Source organism: Ahaetulla prasina, chromosome 3, assembly GCF_028640845.1.
Source record: "Ahaetulla prasina isolate Xishuangbanna chromosome 3, ASM2864084v1, whole genome shotgun sequence".
Classification (NCBI taxonomy): Eukaryota; Metazoa; Chordata; class Lepidosauria; order Squamata; family Colubridae; genus Ahaetulla; species Ahaetulla prasina.
The window spans coordinates 30,644,199-30,667,519 of NC_080541.1; the positions used below are offsets into that span (position 1 = coordinate 30,644,199).

The 23,321-nt window shown below is 39.7% G+C and overlaps 1 protein-coding gene across 5 annotated transcripts in view; it reads right to left on the minus strand.

The window, feature by feature from the left end:
* GRHL2 (grainyhead like transcription factor 2) overlaps positions 1 to 23,321 on the minus strand; it is a 100,403-nt gene that overhangs the window by 18,491 nt on the left and 58,591 nt on the right. For 4 of the 5 annotated variants that reach the window (XR_009154178.1, XR_009154177.1, XM_058175490.1 and 1 more), the window contains exons 9-13: positions 19,095 to 19,253; positions 4,796 to 4,883; positions 4,558 to 4,694; positions 3,221 to 3,252; positions 1,155 to 1,249 (exon numbers count right to left, since the gene is read on the minus strand). Coding sequence is in view for 3 of the 5 variants with exons in the window: in XM_058175490.1 (XP_058031473.1) it covers positions 1,155 to 1,249; positions 3,221 to 3,252; positions 4,558 to 4,694; positions 4,796 to 4,883; positions 19,095 to 19,253 (511 nt within the window). In the remaining 2 variants the exon portion in view is untranslated. The remainder of the gene's footprint in view (positions 1 to 1,154; positions 1,250 to 3,220; positions 3,253 to 4,557; positions 4,695 to 4,795; positions 4,884 to 19,094; positions 19,254 to 23,321) is intronic. The other variant, XM_058175489.1, reaches the window with a different exon arrangement.

Consider the following 23,321-nt stretch of genomic DNA (forward strand, 5'->3'; position numbering starts at 1 on the left):
AGAGGGAGGAGATGCAGGAGACAGAGGCCTAGTCATCTCCTCCACCTGGCCTGCCTCTGGGACTTGGAGCGGAGCCAGAGAAGGAGGCTCCACAGAGGGAAGCCCTGTCGGCTCTTCCCCCTCGCTCTCTGAGTCACTTTCTGCCAGGAGGCCAGGTTCAATGGTGGTGGGGGCGAAGACACAACACTTTACAACCATGTTACTAATTTAACAAGTGTAAATTCACCGAACAACTGTGGCAAGAAAGGTTGTAAAATGGTACAAAACTCACTTAGTTACTTGCTTAGTAACATAAATTTTGGGCCCAGTTGTGGTTGTAAGTCGAGGACTACCTTTAGTGTTCTGATAAAACAAAATAGTTTTTTCATAAATTGTCCGATAGTCCCTTCATCATTTTGAACCTGAGGTTTCAACAGTAACATCAGAAAGTATAGATGCTCAATTAAAGGTCCTCAATTGAAGTCTACTGATTCAGCAATCATTCAGTTACGATAATGCAGAATGAAGGGCATTTACCATAGTCTTTGTACTTGCAACCATCACAGCATTCCTACTGGCATGTGATTGTGATTCAGGTGCTTGGCAATTGGTTTGCAATTGTAAAGTTGCAATGTCCCGTAGTCATATTATTGCCATTGGTGACCTTTACTGCTTGCTTCCAAGAAGCAAATACATTGGGGAAGCCAGCAGGAACTCGCAAATGGTGATCACATGATCCAGGGATGCTGAGACCATGTACGATTAGCCTAACAATGGCAATTGGGATTGCTGTCATAAATCAGCATAGTCATGTGATGTTGCATTCTACGGTACAACCACATGGCTTTTTAATGGAGTTCACAGTCCCAATTACCATCAGTAAGAGACGGCTACATGTAATTTACTTATAACATGCATTTATGTGATTTTTGTGATATACCCTGATTTTGAGCTTTTGAGCCTGGCTATTTCTCAACTATGTCCCAAATTCTAACCAAATTTCCAAAAGCCGTCAAGTATACTGAGCTATCATTTGCATCTTCTGGGGGACTGCTACTCACTACATCTTGGAGGTATCCAGTTGGGAAAGTGTTGTGTATTTTATGTGGTTTATCATCAATTGCTGCAAGGTATATAAGAGAAAGACAAAAATAAGACTAAGAGCAAATAAGTACCTTTTTTTGTTCCTTCTTCTTTTATTTGTTTCAGCGGTGGTGGAACAAAGTCCTCTTCAACTGTGCGGAATATCCGTTTAGCTAGAATACTGCCACTGGGTAGAAAAATAAAAAGAAACAGATTTGTAAATTAATCAAGATACAATAATTGTCGGACAAGGAATGGCAGAGCCTGGGAGCAGAGTCAAAAGAGGAATCAGCCTAGAATCTTCGTGTAGTTACCAACAGACTAAGTCCAAAGTCCCTTGAACTCTTATCTAACTTCAAATTAGTGCTTTTAGTTTAGTAGATGGGCAATAAGCATGAGCAATAAATCAGTTTAATTGGAACTTCACATGTGCTCCTGGTCTTTTGCACTCGATAATAATCCTCCTCCTTGTCAAGGAACAACTGCTGATCAAGATTAACTAAAGACGGAATATCCATCCAATGAAGTCTCCACAAAACATACTTTTTAAAAATAATACACTAACTGAATCTGACGTAACTTTATATGATGGGATTTAAATCCTTCTTGCTGTAGAATGTATACTGATAGATATCAAGGCAAAAGCCACAGTAAGTACTATGGATCTGTTCTCTATGCTGCCATTTTAATTCTCTTTATTCCTTGAAAAAAGTCATCAGGCAAACCGATTTCAGTATCATATTTGCTCTCTGTTTAAAACATTCAAAAGGTAGCATTACTTCTGACATATATCCTTTGACTTTCTCTCCAAATTCCAGCTAATTATTTCCATCAAACATCATGTTATGATGTTTTAAGCATATTAAAATGCAATAAAACATAAATCAATGTTTTAATTAATGGTTTTCAGGAAAAAAAACCAAGATCAGCCTGTACAATGAAATGATGAAATAATAATTTTTAAGAAAATGCTAGCACTTTTGATAGGCCTGTTCTAAGAACAAGGTACGGTTAATTCCATGGGCATAATGCTGATGTATTATCTAAACTAACAGCTTGAGAAGTTATGTAAGATACTAGGCACAAAAAAAGTTAAGACTATAAACCAGTTTTGTGCTCATATATATTCCCAAAACTGGAACTCTGAGGAACTAAGCTTCCATTAATTTATTTGATATAATTTAGAGGCTTTCTGGTTTCAAATTTCTCTAAGCAGCTTATGCTTCAAAAGCAAGAAACACTAAAAATTCAAAAGCAGATAATAGATATCAAGGAAAAGAAATTATACATAACAACAATGACTGACTGCAGGGTTGTCAAACTAACGTCGTCATAGTGGCATCACGTGATGTATTGGGACATTTTCCCCCTTTGCTAAACCGGGCGGGGGCGTGGCCAGTATGTGACGCATCCGGCCCATAGCCCTGACCTACAGGGTTCAGCAAGCCTTCACTGCCCCAAGTCCTGGGAGAACACCCAGGTTGTCAAAGACTTCCAGTTTATCACCATATGGATTTCTGGAGGGGATCCTGTTCCAGAGAGCAGGCTTTGTCACGGAGGAGATATACATCCTAAGTCCTAGCAGATCAAATTGTTTAATTGTGGGGATCTGTTTCAGTGTTATTCATAGATATGAAGCAGTTTCTACTCCAAAAGGTCAACAAAGCAGGCATGCAGATCACAGGAAGGTAAGCGGAGCTAAGAGGAAATTCCAACAGTCACTGAGCTCCAGATGATTTACCAATGATTATTTTCACAAAATATTTCAAAATTGGCAAGCTGAACTGCATTTTCTTAATGTGCATTATTCAAGTTGTTAAATTTTTTTGTTAAGTTTTCTATAATCCGGAATTTGCTTTGCCTTGCTTCAGATGTCTTGGCATCTGAAGAACTCTGGGAGTTGAAGTCCACAAGTCTTAAAGTTGCCATGGTTGGAGACCCCTGCTTTAAAGCATACCTAACCAAAATTGTATCTCAGGAGGCGCAGATTATGATACTAAATATCAGATCATTTCTATCAGAAGCAATAGAAATTGCTACAACAAAAGAAACAACACTGTTGGGGGAAAAATAAAGTGCTTTGATTTGCACATTTATATTTATATTTTGTATAAGGGGGTTGGATTCTTAGTTACAAAATGTATAGTAAAGCTCATACCCTTCTCGTTCATCATCGTTGTTATAATAAACCTGCAAAAAAGAACAACAAACAGATTTATAGTTACGGTGTTTCCAGGAAATCATGCAAGAAGCCAAGCCATGAGTTTCTCTTTTTCACATAAATCAGTTGCTCATTTTGTTCATTTTTAGAGGACCTGTGAGAAAAAAAGTCTCTGACAGGTCATGTCTGTTCATTCTTTAGACTTCTTCCATTCTCTGTTGTTTGTTTGAATTAAACAAAGTCAGGTAAACACAGTTGGTTTGTCTGCCAAAGGTGTAAACGCCTGTGAAAAAAATGGATACGATGAAATTCTTCTCTTTCTCTCTGTATTTCCTTCCATCCTGGAAGAGTCAACACCCCTTGACTCTGTGGAGAAGATGTGGCTGTGCTTTAATGTGAAAAAATGGCTTAAAAAGAATACTTTCCAGATATTTGACTTGATGCTAGGGGTCAAATTTGATGTTTTAATATGAGGAGGAAGACACAGCTTTTTCTGGCACAGGGGCAGTGGTGGGTATCTACCGGTTCGCCCTGATTTGGGCAAACCAGTAGCAGTGGCGGGAGGCTCCGCCCACGTCTCTACGTGTGCGCAGAAGCTTATGCGCATGCACAGAAGTGTTGTGCATGCGCATGAGCGCACGCGTGCCCACGAGCAAACCAGTAGCGACCGAAATTGAAATCCATTACTAGACAGGGGTCACATTTGGCCCTGGAGAACCTGAAGAACAAAGGATGCACTAAAATTGGCGATTTCTGCTAATTCTGTTCAGAAGAGTTTGCAAAAGTCTCCCCTTGAATTTCTTTATAAAAAGTGTGTCATGATCAAAGGAACCTTAAAATCTCAGCTTTCCTTCTTCAATCTTAGAAAATACTTTTTAGCTGACAGTAACCCTGTTAATACCTATTAAATAATAGTAGATTAAAAGAAATATTTAATTTTTGCCCTTTCTATTTTAAATTTGGTTATGCTGAGCAAAAGAGCTAGATTTTGATAGTTCAACTCTTAGCTCTGTTCAGTTAGATTTAATTTCAGTTGTGATCCACAGCTCAAAGACAGAGGTTGTGAGTGGCATACAGAAAGCTCTCTGTTCAATCTTTGGCAACCAGATGAAATAATGACATGAATGAGCCTTTGCAGATTCAAGATTGCCACCAAAGTTCCCTAGTATGCTCTACTGGCTTAGTTGGTCAAATAATCTGATCTGGAAGAAGACAGCTTCAATTCCCAAAAGTTATTTACACAGAATGGATCGTGCTCATTTATTTTCAGGAAATAGAGGATGGACCAAACCATTACAAGGCAGGATAGACCTTCACATTGCCCAATTTCTTACCTGCCCAGCTCTTTGGAGATTGCCAAAATGAACATCTGGTATGAAAAGAACAGGTTGGGAATCCAGGTCAGCCATAGTTTTAAAATAGGTGATATCACTCTTCTTTTGGAGTGGCACAGGAGTCAACTTCCCTTCTGCTGTTCAGGGAAAATGGAAGAGAAGGTTACTGACCGGGAAGACATTCTTAGCACCAGACTGAGCACTGTACAGACCAAGAGAAAAAAAATTGCATCCTCACCATTAGGGCAAGTTGCCTGAGAAACTTGGCCTTTCGATTTCTTTCTGTTTTGTTTTCTTTCTTCATCCCGGATTTTCCTTTCGGCTCCCTGTGACAAGAAGCACAGACTTTAAAGTAAGTGGCTGTTCTGGAGAGGAGGTATTTGTCACCAGGAATGGGCTTAGTCTTACTAGTTGTGATTATTTTAGGGTTTGAACATTGTCCTGATTACCAATTTATTATGGTGGGAAAAAAATTCAACATGATAGAAAAGCTCTGCCCATATTTTATGTATGTTATACATACAAAGTACATAAAAAATAGCCAAAGCTTCCATTATGCTCTCATGGCCATCATGTTGACTTTTTAGCCACACCCTCAAGCACTCCTATTTGTGATATAAGAGAATATTTATAGCTCAGGGTTGAAATGCTTGGTTGTTTTCTTGCAGACATTACATTATCCAAACTAGGTAAGATTATCAGCACTGTTTGGGTTGATATGGTGTACTGCTCAGGGTCTTTTGGGATTGGAAGAAGGTTATAAATACTGTAAAACAAACAAGTAGCCAAATAGAATTAAGAAATATTGAAATGAGGCTATATATGTTATAGCTACATTGTAGGAATTTTTGAGGTACTGGTTTGTTCAGACTACTTTATTTGTACTTTGACATGTGGATAGCAACATAGTACTTAGGAGTTGCATGAAAATGGTGGTGTCCATTTCCAAGCCCATTCTCAACTTTGGAAGCTCAGTAGATAACATCAGACCAATCACTATTTCTCACCCCTACCTATTCAAGGATGGTTAATGAGGAAGGCAGTGTTCTAAAGTAGGCAGCTACTTCTAAATAATAACATTAGTAAGAATCCTTGACAATAAATACTAATTTGAGATGCGAACGAAAAGACAGTGATGTTCTCGATAAAATGCAAAAAATCCATCTTGATGAATCATACCAAGGTCTCCCTAATCTAATGTTGGATACTCCAACTGACTCTCGGCAGTTCACAAATAAAATAAAACCAATTATCATGAGACAACATGAGAGGATATAAATTTGCAGAGACTCCATTCTTACACAGCATTTACTGTACTTCAGTGTTACACAGCATTTACTGTACTTCAAGATTTGGTATCCAGTCCTTAATTCCAAAACACATACCTACATAGATACACAGACACACACATACTGGTCCCACTTCTGATTGCAGAGGCAGAAAGCTAATGAACACCAGTTATCAGAATGAACAAAGCCATAATACAGAATCTGTAAGCAACTGTAGTAACTTTTGCAAGCAGACATTTAAAAGATACAGATGTGTTCTGTGGGATTTCAAAATCTAGCTTTGTTGACATAGTTGGCTTCAAAGCAAATTAGAATCACTACTCTACAATACTAAATATACTACATTAAGGAACTCATTACCACTGTGCACATATTAGAAAGCAGACTACCTCTGTGGAAGCTTTTAAATTATAGCATAGTGTAACATGTTTGGTATCTTTGGTATCTCAAAATTCCTACTTGAAAAAAATTAATCCTATGGGGCCAGATGCAGACATTCCTGGAGGGAGAGGTGGGTGAGAAAAAAAAAACAGAAGGAGCTTATAGGAAAGATTCTTGTTGTGGGTCAGTACAGTGCTTTTGACTTGTAATGTGATCTGGCCATATTGTATATTTTTACTTTGCATCTTATATGGCTGTTTTGGTCTAGGAAGGTGGCATTGTCCGGCTGTCCTCGTCTGGGATCTGAAGACAAAGTGGTCAAACTTGGTTATATTGGCATAAGAGCCATTCCCTGGAAATTCTAAGGCTGCAACCTGGACTGAAAACCCAGCACAACCGCCACCAATAATAATCCTAAAAGAAGCAATGGCAAACTGTTTCAGTACGGTCATCTAGAAGTTGAACTGGGCCCAAAGGAGCTCTATCTTTCCTTTAAAAAATTATTATAAAAAATTATTTTTAAACTATGACAAGCAGATAGAAAATACATTTGATAAATAAACAAAATTATGAAATAAATGATATATAGTTGTGTTCTCATTCCTTAGGTCAAACCACAACCACTTTTGAGTTGTGATGAAACCGAGCAGCCTATAAATCAAATAATAAATGAACAGCCAGTACAATCCATTAGAATAGAATAGAATAGAATAGAATTTTATTGGCCAAGTGTGATTGGACACACAAGGAATTTGTCTTGGTGCATATGCTCTCAGTGTACATAAAAGAAAAGATACGTTCATCAAGGTACTTAGTACTTAGTACAAGTACTTAGTACTTCATTCCTAATATCAGACTTGCTCATTGTATTGGCTTACAACTTCTCCAACCATGTTGGTTAGTGTTTGGGTCTATTACTGTATATCTTATGTGTTCGGAAAAGTCAGATTGTGAATGGATGCCATAAGCCATGAATATCATGTTTCCTTTAGGGCAACTTAATAACCAAAGTGGTTATACTGGTTATAGTGGTGAGCATAGCTGCCTTCCAAGCATTTGACCTGGGTTCGTTTCCCGGCCAACGCAATTCCTTTATGGGTGGCTCAGTGGCTAAGACACTGAGCTTGTTGCTTGAAAGGTCAGCAGTTCAGCGGTTCGAATCCCTAGTGCTGCGTAACAGAGTGAGCTCCCGTTACTTGTCCCAGTTTCTGCCAACCTAGCAGTTCAAAAGCACGTAAAAAATGCAAGTAGAAAAATAGGGACCATCTTTGGTGGGAGGTAACAGCATTCCGTGCACCTTTGGTGTTTAGTCATGCTGGCCACATGACCACGGAGACATCGTCAGACAGCGCTGGCTCTTCGGCTTTGAAATGGAGATGAGCACCGCCCCCTAGAGTCGGGAATGACTAGCACATATGTGCGAGGGGAACCTTTACCTTTAATAACCAAAGAAAGCCTGTTTGATTTTCTGGTTAAGGCACCAGGTTAGAAATCAGGAGACTGTGAGTAGGAACAAAACTAGCTGGCTGACCTTGATCTATGACCTGAAACCCCCTCCCCAAACAAAATTATTTTAAGAAATATGCTTAAAATGATCTCTTTTAACTCAAAGGAATTCTAGCTTGGGTCCTCTGATTCAGAAAATAAAATTGGTAACATTTAGTAGGTTTCATAATTAAGATCAGCAATTGAAATATCTTCTCAACAGAGTACATTACTTGTAAACAACTGAGAGGGAAGCTATCGAGCAAAGTTAAAATTGTGTCTGTCTGTCTGTCTGTCTCTGTCTCTGTCTCTCTCAAAGGTTTCTTCACAGGCATGAAAGTAAGCACAGGGCGTATGGCTCTTGGGTTTCAGCAGTGCCTCAACTTCCTCACTGCTGTCATAAAAATCATACTTGAGAGGTCACCTAAAGGCAAAGCAAGGTCAGTCATTTATCCATTGCTAACCCAGTGGAGTTAAACAACCCTTTTGTTCATCCCCACAAGCAGTAATAATACTGAAAGTCTTAGATGCTCTTCATTCTATCATGCTGTTCTCACTGCTTGAGACCAGAATCTCTATTAAATAGCTATAGGTTTCTGGCTTGCATCCCACGGCCTTGCACTTAGCTGTGCTATTTAACTTGGTGCCAAGCTGGTGAATTAACAAGCTACCTTCTCCATAGCATTTTATTCTCCCTTAACATGAGATGGGGAAGGGGGATTTATAAACCAATGGGAAACCATGGGAAGGCTTTAGAAATTTATGATGCCATCCAAGGCAGGGGGTTGCAGGGCAATTCTACATAGAATTTGAATGTGTTTGAAATGGCTAAACTTTTAATGTTAATATTTCACAAGATTGGTTAGTCATCTGAATATTTTCTTAAATCATTCCAGACCCTAGCATGGTAAAATTGAACATATTTTTTTGCAAAAATATATGTACACGTATTGTTCACAGTAGGGCATTTTTGCCTTCCCTCTTTGCTTTCTTCTTAATGCATAGAAGTGGGATATACATTAAGTGTGCTAAAATCAAATTTATTTGGAAGGGGGCTGACATAAGGGCATCATATATATTTTAGAGAGAACTCCTCTATTCTAAGGGCTGACCACCTCAAAACTAAGATGAAGAATTTCATAAGAAATAAGGTGAAGTGCTTTGAGTTCTCCTTCCAGAGATAGCAACGGGACCATAGATTGGCCAACATTGCAGATCCTGTGGCATAAGTCTTTCCTATTGTGGTAAAATGCCTAATCTAATGTCTTAGGATCACCATTTCTGGAATTTTCAGTAGCATGATCAACAGTTGTGGTAAGTACAATAAAAGTCAAAATTTGGTAGACAAAAAGATGGATAGATACAAATATTTTAGGTAGAGATAGATGATAGATGGATGGATGGATGGGTGGGTGGATGAGAGGATGGATGGATGGATAAATAGAGATACAGACAGACTGACTGACTGACTGATAGTGCTTGTGTTATGCATTTGTCGATATATGTATATATGGATGGATAAGATAATATCTTATTTGAGATGGATAAGTAATATCCTATCAGAGTCTAAGTCAAATGTTAACTTTGGAAAGTTTTTACTGCAGAGGCCAGATGGACATGTTCTATCACCCTGATGTCAGCAAGACTACTTTTGATTTTTATAGTTTAATTTCTCAAGTCTCTCCCGGATGGCAAGGAACAAAGATAAAATGATGCAATAGTTGTACATACATAGTATTTTAAAAGACCATGATTTATGACACAAACTCCTCCACTCCAGTAGTTGATAGCAGCTTCTGCCTACAATAAATTAATCTTAAATTTGCTTGGTGTCAGAGCTGAGTTTCCTTGACAACCTGCCTGATGCTATTTAAGGGCTTTTGTGTGTGTGTATGTGTGTAAAGTACCATTTTATGGTAATAAGGAATAGCTAGCTATTCTCCAGGAGGTGAAAGGGTTTTAAGAGCAATTGAATTAACACTGAACGGAAACAAATCTCTGCCCTGGACTGTCAAGATTTAATGTGAGTCAACTGCATTGCAAATTCAGACCCAGAACAGCTGCTGTTTTACAAATACAGTGTGAATTTATGGCAGACCTTTTAGAAATGGATTACATTAAAATATAACAGCATAACTTAATAACAGAGTTGGAAGGGACCTTGGAGGTCTTCTAGTCCAACCCCCTGCCCAGGCAGGAAACCCATTTCAGACAAATGGCTATCCAACATTTTCTTAAAAATTTCCAGTGTTGGAGCATTCACAACTTCTGCAGGCAAGTTGTTCCACTTATTGATTGTTCTAACTGTCAGGAAATTTCTCCTTAGTTCTAAGTTGCTTCTATATATTCCAAATATCTGGAGTTACCTGTAAAGATTACCTGAAAAATAAATCCAAAGCCAATTGTGGTTGCCCCTGTCCTCATAGGTAAAAGTCACTATTGTCAAATAATGCCTATTCTGTAAGCGCCGCATTGGTTGCCCATGTGCTGCCACACTCCTGATCTACAATAGATGAAGTTGGAAGAGCCCTCCCCAAAGGCTATTCCTCTGGGATAGCCTCCTTCTATTGGCTGGATCAATGACAACTCACTCTGACTTCTTTTTATTCCACAGAATTTGTGGACACTAATGTAATGTCTAATGTATTTAGCTGTATAGCTACACACAAGCCTATTACAACCACCATTAAAACTCAGTTAAACACTAAACATAAAGACCATCAGCAAGTGAATAAATGCCAGACATTCTAGTCAGTGTAAGTATTGACAAGGTTCTTTACTACTCAGAGACCCCCCCAATCAGGGTGGCACATCTATGTCTACAGGTGCTTTCTAAATAGGGTCCTTGAGTGGCTCAGACTGCTAAGACAGTCTGTTATTAACAGCAGCTGCTTGCAATTACTGCAGGTTCAAGTCCCACCAGGCCCAAGGTTGACTCAGCCTTCCATCCTTTATAACAGGGGTGTCCAAACTTGGTCCCTTTAAGACTTGTGGACTTCAACTCCCAGAGTCCCTCAGCCAGCAAAGCTGGCTGAGGAACTCTGGGAATTGAAGTCCACAAGTCTTAAAGGGACCAAGTTTGGACACCCCTGCTTTATAAGGTAGGTAAAATGAGGACCCAGATTGTTGGGGGCAATAAGTTGACTTTATATATAATATACAAATGGATGAAGACTATTGCTTGACATAGTGTAAGCCACCCTGAGTCTTCGGAGAAGGGCGGGATATAAATGCAAAATAAAAAAAATTAAAAAAAATAGAAGGGCAGGGGGCAGTCAAAGTTCTGAGAATGATGTTCCAAGTAGCAGGCACCATGGCAGAAAAGTTTCTTTTTCTGGATCCTTCAGGTGACATTAGCTAGCAAACAGGACCTGTGACATGTCTGTGCTGCTGGATTTGATAGAATGAGTAGATATAAGCTGGAGAGAGGCAGTCCGTCAAATACCATAACCTCATGCAACACAGGGATTTACGGGTCATTACTAGCACCTTATAGGGACGTGGTGGCTTAGTGGGTAAGACGCTGAGCTTGTTGATTGAAAGGTCCGCAGTTCAGCAGTTCGAATCCCTAGTGCCGTGTAACAGGGTGAGCTCCTGTTACTTGTCCCAGCTTGTGCCAATCTAGCAGTTCAAAAGCACGTAAAAAATGCAAGTAGAAAAAATAGGGACCACCTTTGGTGGGAAGGTAACAGCATTCTGTTTGCCTTTGGCATTGAGTCATGCCGGCAACATGACCACCGAGCCGTCTTCGGACAGTGCTGGCTCTTCGGCTTTGAAACAGAGATGAGCACCGCCCCCTAGAGTCAGGAACGACTAGCACGTATGTGCGAGGGAAACCTTTACCTTCACCTTTTTACTAGCACCTTGAAATGCACCTGGAAGCACACTGATAGCAAATGTATCTTGCAGAGCAAAGGCATAACATGAACTGCTTGGAGTGTATATTTTGCACAAGCTTCCAGATTCTCTTCAAGGGCAGCCACCAAGTAACGAACATTACAGTAATTTCCAGAATAGATTCGGAAAATAAGCAGTGACTGAGAACAAGGCCTTCTGTTCCAAGAAAGAATGTATCTGGAACACAACATGACGCTGTGCAAAAGTCTTCCTGGACCCACAACTCTAGATAATCCATTTCATCCAAGATCCTTTGAAGATATTGTAGACCATCTTCTCAACAATGTTCCCTAAAAGGGGAAGATTGGATCCTGGATGATGTGTAATGTAGTTAGATTTAGCAAAGAGTTCTTGTGAAGTGGGATAACCAGCATCTCTTTAAGAGAAGGAGCAGCAACCCATTCTCTCAAGGATCAAACCAGGGTGAAATTCAGCCGGTTCTATCTGGCTCGGGCGAATCGGTAGCGGTGGTTACGGGAGGCTCTGCCCATCCATGCGGATGTCACGACGTCACTTTTTTGCAATGATTTTAAGCCTCTGCGCATGCACAGAGCACATTTGCGAACCGGTAGGGAAGGTAAGTGAATTTCACCCCTGGATCAAACTCATCCCAGATAAAAGAATAAGACTGCATCCTGGGTATCTCCATAGATTACACTAAATTTGGAGTCCAATTATGGTGGATCTGATCATGTTGGCCTAACCATTGCCTTGCATACTTCTGTGTAGCCTCACAGATGGAACTTCTGGCTCCCCCCTTACTGAGGAAGACCCAAGTCTCCTTAAAAAGGGTTGCTGGACAGCTATCCACAGATGTAGTAAAGGCGGAGAAGTACTTATGTTTCATGATTCTGACCGCCACAAAGTAGGCCTTAATAGCGGCTCTAATCTGTGTTTTGTTGAGTTCATATTTTGTCAATTTCCAGCAGTGTTCTAGGCATCCTTTCACCTGTTTTATCTCCCTCAATTCCTCTGTAAACCAAGGGGACTGATGGAATCCATAACTGGAAAGAGTCCGCATTGGCAGGATCCAATCTAAGACCTTAACATCCTCGTGTTCCAGGTTGCAACTGAGGCCTGTATCAGACCATTCAGCAGACCATCAGGAACAACCCAAGCTGCCTCCAAAACTTCAGGGTTGATTAGTCATCTTATGCTAGTTGACACTATCTGATCTTTGAAATGATGGTTATAATTGATTTTACCCATTGTACTTTTAACCAGTTTCATTTTTAGGCCTTGTTTTTGTGAACTGCCAGAAGTCCAGGGTCATCTGCAGCAATGGCCACTGATTTCAAAATGGTGGGAATGCCTGGCCAATCAAAGCCCCAGTCATTTTCATGTGTGAGATGTGTACTGTATGACATATGTCTGCCATATGAAGTCAGTGACAGTCACTACTCTCTTTCATTTCTTTGGGACTCTTTCCTTGTGGCATTTCTTTTTTTTCCTATCAGGCTGCTACATATTCTGAATATTTTATAACAGATCAGTTCTTATTCATTTTATATTATTGTAGTTTATTTCTAGCTGGGGCAAGATGCTTTGGACATTTGCTGGAAAAATGTAAGCGTTTAAAAGAAACTGAATAAGAAAACAAATATATATATATTTTTTTATTTACATTTATATCCCGCCCTTCTCCGAAGACTCAGGGCGGCTTACAGTGTATAAGGCAATAGTCTCATTCTATTTGCATATTTACAAAGTCAACTTATTGCCCCCCCAACAATCTGGGTCCTCATATGCCTATCACAAAGTCCCAGAATTAACCTACAACTTACACGGTTGCAATGAAGACAAGATGAGGAGTAGAGAAACTATTTATGCCACCTGGAGTTCTTTGGAAGAAAGAAGGAAAGAAATATTCCACAATATTTATTTACCCAAACTATCGGTATTTTCACGCTGTGCCACTAGATGGCACATGTGGATTTACAGAGAGAAAAACGAATACAACATAGGCCCCGGGTTTGTCCTAACCTCCACCTCTGATGTTGTTAGGTCTGCTTAAATGCCATTATTTGGTCCCTGTAGCTCAGAGGTCTTCAAACTTGGCAACTTTAAGACTTGTGGACTTTAGCTTCCAGAATTCTCCAGCCAGCTGGCTGGAGAATTCTGGGAACTGAAGTCCACAAGTCTTAAAGCTGCCAAGTTTGAAGACCTCTGCTGTAGCCTCAGCTGGTGAAACCAAGGCAGCCCAGTGAAAAGTTACTTGAAGGCCTTTTACTGCTGAGCTGGGAGACAAAATGGAGTGTTATTCCTTCTCATATACCTCACATCCTAGAAGCTGATTTAATGTGTAAAGGCACCTTCTTCCACACTTGTGGGAGTAGTACCTACTTCATACCACCTGAGAGCAACAGGGAAGCATGTATAGCTCTATTGTCCAATCTGCCCCTCTGTTTTTTGCCTGGGATGGCCACCTCACTCCGTTGAATGGTAGGGCTATCTCTGCTTGAGCTTCTGACAGTTCTTCTTCTACAACTGCCACAAGGCCTAAGAAACAATTCAAATGACAACCTGGAAGAGATTTCTTCAGTATAAAGGTAAAGGTTCCCATCGCACATATGTGCTAGTCGTTCCTGACTCTAGGGAGCGGTGCTCATCTCCGTTTCAAAGCCGAAGAGCCAGCACTGTCCGAAGAGGTCTCCGTGGTCAGGTGCACAGAATACTGTTACCTTCCCACCAAAGGTGATCCCTATTTTTCTACTTGCATTTTTTATGTGCTTTCGAACTGCTAGGTTGGCAGAAGCTAGGTCAAGTAACGGGAGTTCACCCCATTACGCGGCACTAGGGATTCGAATCACTGAACTGCCGACCTTTGGATCGACAAGCTCAGCATCTTAGCCACTGAGCCACCACATCCCCTTAGTATATATTATCCCAATGTTTGAGGTAAAGAAATAATATTTGTATCTGTGGTGGAATATCTCCTAATTTATAGCTATTCCTCTCTGTTTGTAGCGGGACAGTCAGAATCCAGTGTATGAATGGGGTATAATACACCGTAAGGGACAAAAGAGTTTGGGCTAACTTGAAGGTGGAGATAGGTAGTCCTTGATTTACAACAGTTCATTTAGTGACCATTTGAAGTTATCACGACACTGAAAAGTGACTTATGACCGTTTTCCACATTTTTGACTTTTGCAACATCCCCATGGGTCTCGTGATCAAAATTCAGACACTTTGGCAACTGACTTTTATTTATAATGGTTGCAGTGTCCTGGGGTTATGTGATTGCCTTTTGCAACCTTCTGACAAGCAAAGTCAACCGGAAAGCCAGATTCACTTAACAACTGTGTTACTACCTTGGCAACCGCAGTGATCCACTTAACAACTATGGCAATAAAAGTCATAAAGGGGGGGAATTCATTTAACAACTGCCTTGCTTAGCAGCAGAAATTTTGGGCTCAATTGTGGTCGAGGACAACCTATAAACACAAGGAAAGTTTTAGAAGGATGTGGATCCGAAAACAATATTCTTAGACCCTGAAATGTATAAACCATTCATGCAAAAGTTGAGGGTTGTTTTTTTTTATGTGTTCATTACTCCTGGCTCTCAAACAGTGTTTAAATAAGATTGTCTGCAGTCCAGGGACTGCAGTTTGAAGGAACTCTTGGCTATAAATGGTTATCTTAGGACCGCATTCCCAGAGACATTTATGGTTCCACTGATCATTACTGGGAAAGTAGGGTATAGAAATAAACCTACCTACTCCAACCTAGTCCTCCCCAGATGCAGTAGGATTAGAATTCCAAGCCATGACTGAAGAGAAGTTCAACACATCTTGAGGAAACCCAGTGCCTCAGAATCTCGGAATCCAAAGGCATAGAGAAGTGTTTTGTAACTAACCTAACAAAGAATCTAAGCTTTCCCAATTTCTGGCAATCTGCAGCCTGGGGCAAGCTTCAGTTTGAGTGATCACACATCCTATTTTAAGCCTCCTGAGCTACCCAGACTCCAGGTTTGATAAGAGTAACATTTTAACTACCCTTGTGCGCTTTTCTCTCACTTTTAAGAGGGCTTTGATTAGATCTGTCAACACTCATTTCCTGCTTCCCAACCATGAAATCTGAAGTATCAATTAAACAGGATAGTCAAAGTGATGAATATGTATAACTCAAAGGCTCTACTTCTTGTCATCTATAGGTCACCTTTGATGAGTCTTAGTCTCTTAAGCTCTTTTTTCCCCCCTCCTTCCTTTTTTAAAAAAAATCCATCAAGCGGAAGAATAGTCAGAATAAGACTGTTAACTCCTTTGGTATTTACTGAGCTTTTACTAGGCAGCTGTATCCTTAAATTTCTGCAAATATTTGACGTAAAAAAATAGACGTTAAAACACAACGCTTAAGAGTCATTGCTTGCAACAACCCCACCTCCTTTTTATTAAAAAAAGGGGGGCTGTTATTGTGATATTGCATTGCAGCTCTACTTGTTGGACAATCCAGAAGCCAAGTATATACACATTGTGAAGCATGAGCTAATGGGATAGCTTGGATAGCCTTTTATTGCTCTACCACTCTGTCATGCCTTCTCCCCACCCCATCCGCTACTGCATCTTATGAGTTCTCATTGCTTAGCAACCAGATCTCAGCTATTATTATTTTTTCCTCTTTGTGGGCAGAGTAAAATTGCTGGACTGGGATGTAATGTCCAAGGGTATCCCAACAGGCCTTTTCATAAAAGCTTGGCTATCCAAAATCTTCCAACTTCTAAATACCCCTAAGGACTGCCAAGAGTTTTGGGATTACAATGGATAAAATAATATCTAATAAAGAAATATATGGAGAAGCATTCCTCTGGTGGAGATCAAGTGATGTTAAGCTTTGCAGAGAATGATCTTACTCTGAAAGAGCCATTTGATTTCCTTGTTACCATTTCTTCCCCTTCCATTCAGTTGGGTCTGGAGTCCCTGCAGTTTTCTTGGCAAGGTTTTTCAGAAGTGGCTTGCCATTTCATCCTTCCTGGGCGGTGGTGGGCTTCAAATGTTTTTACTACTGGTTCTGTGGGCATGGCTTGGTGGGCGTGGCGTGGCTTGGTGGGCGTAGCTTGGTGGGCATGGCAGGGGAAGGATATTGTAAAATTTCCATTCCCTCCCCACACTCCAGGGGAAGGTTATTGCAAAATCTCCATTTCCTCCTGATCAGCTGAGACTTGGGAGGCAGAGAATAGATGGGGGTGGGGCCAGTCAGAGGTGGTATTTACCGGTTCTCCAAACTATTCAAAATTTCCGCTACCGGTTCTCCAGAACTGGTCAGAACCTGCTGAAACCCACCTCTGTTCCTGGGGCTGAGAAAAAGTGACTGGCCAAGGGTCATTCAGCTGGCTTTGTGCCTAAAGAAAGACTAGAACTCACCATCTCCCAATTTCTAGCCTGATGCCTTAGCTGCTATACCAAACTGGCTCTTTACTATTTCTAAAATAGTTTTAAGAATGTCAATTGTTTATTCATTTGCAATATATTTTGCACTGGTTTGTTAATCTGTATTTATTTCTTTTTACTAATTGTATTATTCCTTTTTTAAATATCAATTTGTTCTAAGTGCTCCATAAAAGAAATAGCAGCATATAATGCTATTTAATATGATTACTAATTTAATTGAAATATCTGATTTAATTGAAATACCAGTGTCTTAAAATTATCTTTGACAGTTCATTTTATCTTTTTTGCTGAAGAAATGGAAAGAAAATAGCAATACAATATGGTTTCCTAAGTTAGTAATAAAAAATTATTCAGTTTATATCTGCAGTTTTGTTTATTTATGGTAAATATAGTGAGCAAAGAAATCAGGTAGAACTTTATCCTTTTATAAAATATGCTTTTATGTCATTAGAATAGAAAACTTCCAATAGACTTGGGAAATAAATTATTACTAAAATCCTATTCAAAAATTCTATTAAACTGATAAGTGGGTAGATTTTTTAAACTATGCAATAGGATTTTTTTTAAATGTATAAACCAAACCAACTTCTTATAAGTAGCACCTTTAGTAAGAATTTGGAAGGAGTCACATTAGGAAGCTTGTATTAAAATAATATATTGCTTGTAAGAAATGTTTTAGTATTAATACCTGAGCACTCAACACTGCTGCACAACTAGATTTCCTACACATATGAATGAGATGGAATGAAGTTTTCATCTCAAAGTTTCGTGTAATTCTATACATGATTCCAGTGATTCTGGTCATAATAAGAAAATAGTTACTTAGCAACCGTCAAACTTATTCCTTTTAATAAAATGTGTTAGCTTTAAAAGGTTCTTGGTTTTAGGTATCTTCTTTTGAAACTTGTCCTACTTTATCTACTTTTTACCATTTTTTTCTCTTGGATTTTATCTCATTTGCTTTAATCATCAGAGATCAATCCATTTTTGTATGTCCTATTCCAAGACTTTAGCTTTATGATTAGAATCCTTTTCCAGTTGTCTGACGGTGGAGTTCTAAACTGGCTTTCATAAAATGCCTACTTATGGTTAGTCCTTGACTTAACAACCATTCCTTCAAGGACTGCTTGAAAGTAGGTTGGTGCTGAAAAAAGTGACTTGCAACTAATCGTTACGCTTGTGACCATCACAGTGTCCCTATGGCCATATGATCAAATGGGAGCTTGGCAACTGGCATGGATTTACAATGGCTACAGCATCCTAGGGTCACATGATCGCCATTTTCAACCTTCCAGCTGGCTTCCAACAAGCGAAGTCAATCAGGGAAGCCAGATTTTCTTAACAATGGCACAATTCATTTAACAACCAAGTGATTTACTTGGGCGTAATTCACTTAACAACATTTCACTTGGCAATGAAAGTTCTAGTCCCAATTGTGGTTGTAAGTCAATGACTACCTGTATTCTCCAGGACTATCCTAGATATCTTCCTTTGACTAACTTCTAACTTAGTGTACTCCAAATTAGTCAGATCTATAACTCCTGGCTCTGAGTTCTGGAGATTGTACTTCCAGCAGTGGGTCAAAAAAGGCTAATTGTAATTGTAAATCTGTAGGCAGCAGTGGGATTCAGCCGGTTCGGGCTGGTTTGGGCAAACTGGTTGTTAAATTTCTGGCTGGCCCTGCCCCACCACACCCGACCCCACCCCACCCCTTCCAGGAGCCCCCACGTGGGGACACACGGATGCCAAAAATGGGACACCCAGAGGCAGCGATAGGTGGCAGCAGCGATGGGCGGCAATGGCGGCGATCCCTGCAGCCTGGAACAGCTGATAGGCGGTATTCCGGGAGGCCGATCCAAACGCCAATCAGCTGCTTGTGTTAAATCAGGCTGTGCTGAAGCTGACCAGGCTGTTTGCTGCAAGGAGGTAAATTGCTGGGAGGCAGAGGCAGATTTTTCATTTCCTTGTTTTCCTCCCCAAAAAGATAGGAGCGTCCTATACTTTGGAGCATCTTATAGTTCAAAAAATATGGTAACCAAAGAAGGAAAAAGGGTTTGCTCTCCCGGTTATGTTGTAATTAAGAAATACATTATCTTACCTTGTCACAAAAAACTTTGATTTGGCAGAAGGCCCGATGAATGGGCTTATTGCTGCGATTATTGTAACTGTATGTGTCGATCTGAATCATCAAAGGAAGACCCTTGACTCCTTTTTGAGAAGAGAAGTCTGTGCTTAGGCAATTCACAGTGATGAAAATCTGATAGGGTTGAAAAACAGAGGTTTACACAGATACACTTTCCCACAAAGAATGACCTGCAAGCTCTATTTCATATTTAAAGTTCCATTTGGAGCTCCCCTTGAGAAATTTTCTTCCTTATAAACAGACATCAGTGTAAGTTGCTTTACTTAATTATTACATAATTTACAGTTCTTTCAATAAATGAAACTAATCTGGCAAAATGGTTTGTTCAGCTCAGTTAAAATACCTGTTAGACAAGGGCAGTGTTGGAATCAATAAAATTACAGTAGCAGAAGTCTCAGCCACAGAAATCAATATATGAAAGGCTTCTCCTCTGTCTTTCACAATAGTTTCTTGAAACTCATTGTTCCCCAAGGGCAGGGGTCTGCAAACTTGGCTCTTTTAAGACTTGAGGACTTCAACTCCCAGAGTTCCTCAGCCAGCTTTGCTGACTTTCAACTCTGACTTCAACTTCAGAGTTGAAGTCCACAAGTTTTAAAAGAGCCAAGTTTGCAGACCCCTGCCCAAGGGGAACAAAACTGCAAAAACAGTCACCATCATCGACCTGCTGATGGTACCTTCTGCCCTACAAAATTGTCAACTGTACATGAGGTGTTAAAACCAACTGAATAAACAATATTCATTCCCTTGCAGGACTCGAATAGTAATGAGAGGTTTCAGGCCAGCTTGAGCTGCTTGGTGACACAGGTTTTATTATTACAAGATTTGGAATTGCTCAGTGTTGCATTAGAAAATATACATGTATTTCTGTGGATAATTCTCTGTCGTTTTATTAAATGTTGTATACTAATGCCCCATTAGCACATGAACCTATGTCTAGGTCAGCAGTTTGCAATCTTTCTGTGACACAGGGCAAATATACCTTTAGATATAGGGGGGGTCAAACTCAAGGCCCATGGGCCAGATCCAGCCTGTGGGGTGCTTATATCTGGCCCATGGGGCTGTCCTGGAAACAGTGAAGTACCAGCCCATAGTGCCTCTGCCAGCAAAAACGGCGTTCAGGAGGGCCGCACGCAACCCTCCTGAGCGCCATTTTTGCTAGCAGAGGGTTGCAGGAAGCTGTCTCAGCCGAAAACAAAGATCAGGAGCCTGTTTTCGCTGGCAGAGTGCTCAGGCCACCCCAGGCGCCCCGACACATGTGATGTCAAGCTGGCCATACCCACCCCAGCCTCCTGAGGTCAAACACAATCCTGATGTGGCTCTCAATGAAATCAAGTTTGACACCCCTGCTTTAGAATAATATAATGACAGCCAATTTCTCAAAAGAGGGCAGAATCAGTGCCAAAACTAAGTAAAAATCTAAATCAAGTACTTAAATATAATGTGTGTGTGTGTGTATGTATGAATCTATATATGTTTGTGTATACACACACACACACACACACACACACACACCTTTCCCCTTCTAGCACATTAAACACTATAAACTGGACACAATTTTGGAGGAACTCTGGTGCTGACCTATAACATGTTCTAAAATTTAGTAACAAAACAAGTCATTGCATAATGTTCTTCTTATCAATAATCTTAAAACCAAAAATTCTTATGACAACAGGAACAGCAGAAGAATCCTTAAAAGTAAAAGATGGATTTTACAAATTTTAATAAATGCTGCTAAGAGCTCCATGACATGATATGAGTCCTCAAGCAGATTACTCCAGAATTGTACTGTTGCGAAAAAGACCCTGCTTTTTCTGGCTGATAATCTAATCTTGGGAAATGATGATACTCTGAGAATATTGACTTTTGCTATGACTTCTGTAATGAGTTCCTCAGAGGGAAAAGATTATATGTTCCTCTAGGATGCATCTGTGCATGAAAAATGATTTCAGATCTAATCTTGGCATCTTTAGGTAGGACTGAGAAGTCAACAAAGTCATTCGTTAGCACAGGCCAGACCAATTCCATATGCTAAGGAAATTCCAGTCAAAATATACTGGTCATATATAATGGAGAACCCATCTTAAAGCCATTGTACATTTAGCTAAGTATTGGCTACAATGAATAAGATTGGTTGATAAGCTACTCTGGATTTGAATTCATTACTTATGACAGAGTATGTTGTATAAACCAAGCCACTCATGGTTTACTGAACACATTGTTAAACAAACCATAGCTTAATTCTGGGGAGAATTTATAGCCCTAGTGAAATATGTGGTCTATAATCCTTTCTTTGTGGCTCTCAGGGGCTTCCTCTGGAAAACTAAAAAAGCATTTGAAGGCAAGAAATTCATAAAAATTAAGGTAGACTTAATATAATTTAAAAAGCAAATAATTTCCCACCAAATATCTAGAAAATGCAATGTTGCCTTAATGCAATGTTGTCTTTTGATATGCGACTGTAGGTACATACTCCATCAAATAAGTCTCAATTTCTGATTACTTTATAGATGTATCAATGTAAATGTTCTTGGCAAAAATACAAAAGTCATTTTCTATTTCCTCCTTCTGGAATATTTTTCAATTTTCCAGACTGGCCAACAGGGCTATTAAAATAGTAATCAAGTATGACCCTTACATTTTGAGATCAATCATGATTGACTAAATGCTGGGACCTGTTCAGACATTATTCCCATTAGTCTTTCCAGAAATGTTACACACAGCTCTGGGCTATCAAAAGTTAACCATCTGAAAATCAAAACATGATCAGAAGAAATGATAGAAGAACAGACAGATTTAAAACCTGAACTGTTGTTATTGGGTATCTTACCAGAGAAATTTAGTAAGGAGAATATATATTTGATTGTACATGTTATAACTGAAGTGAGGATAGTATTTGCGCAAAGATGGAAAGCAGAGAAAATCCCTATGGAAGGAGAAATAATTAAGAAACATGAATAGATTGACCCTGATAGTTAAAGAAAGAGAGGAATCGGAATACTTTAAAATATGGGGGCAATTCTATTATTGGTTGGAGAAGAGATACAGATAGGGTAATGTTATAATGAAGAAAGAGGAGAAAGAAGATAGATAAATGTATTAATAGAATAGCAACTAGATAAATGTATTACGAGGGATGCGGTAGCTCAGTGGCTAAGATGCTGAGCTTGTTGATCGAAAGGTCAGCAGTTCAGCGGTTCAAATCTTGAGTGTCGCGGAACAGGGTGAGCTCCCGTTACTTTTCCCAGCTTCTGCCAATCTAGCAGTTCAAAAGCATGTAAAAAATGCAAGTAGAAAAATAGGGACCACCTTTGGTGGGAAAGTAACAGCGTTCCTTGCATTTTTGGTGTTTAGTCATGCCGGCCACATGACCACGGAGATGTCTTGGGACAGCGCTGGCTCTTCGGCTTTGAAACAGAGATGAGCACCGCCCCCAGAGTCAGGGATGACTAGCACATATGTGTTATTAATAAATGTATTAATAGAAAATCAAGAAATGTGGGAGAAATGTTATAATAAAAGAAATGATGGTATTAAGAAATGATAAATATCAGAGGACTAAGAAGAAGACACAAAAGATGTACTCAGATGATACACTGAATGTTGGATTATGTATGTTTGTTTGTCTATAATATAAAAAAAAGTTATCCATCACTGGCTTATCGTGATGCATTAGGTACCTTTCAGTTTTCCATGGAGTTTAATCCTGATACCGTCTATAAGTTCAAGTACTGATAATGCTGAGATAATACAATCAACTCATGCAACATTTTCACAGACACTCTCCCTGTAGCTGAATTCATTCAGAAAAAGAACAACTAAAGGAAAAGGGAGTTTGGTTAATAGACTACAGGGTGAAAAAGCTTTGCATAGAGGATTTAGCAGCAATCATCTGATCACCAGGCAGATAGCACTGCCCAGTAATTTGGGGTGAAGTCAGCTTAGCTTGTTTACTTGACCAAACTAAAAGCAGCATTTCTATTCTTGATGGTTATCTCAGGACTATGCTTACGAACTACACGGTTGAACTTTAACTGCTATGAAAGTTGCTGGGAAAAACATGACAGATTCAGATTAAGCAATGAGCAGCGCTACCCGTCTTACTATAAACTCCTTTAGGCACCTTTGGCACACAGAATTTAGAAAACGTATGAAAGAGGGTGGCAGTGTTGTTCTATTGCCCCC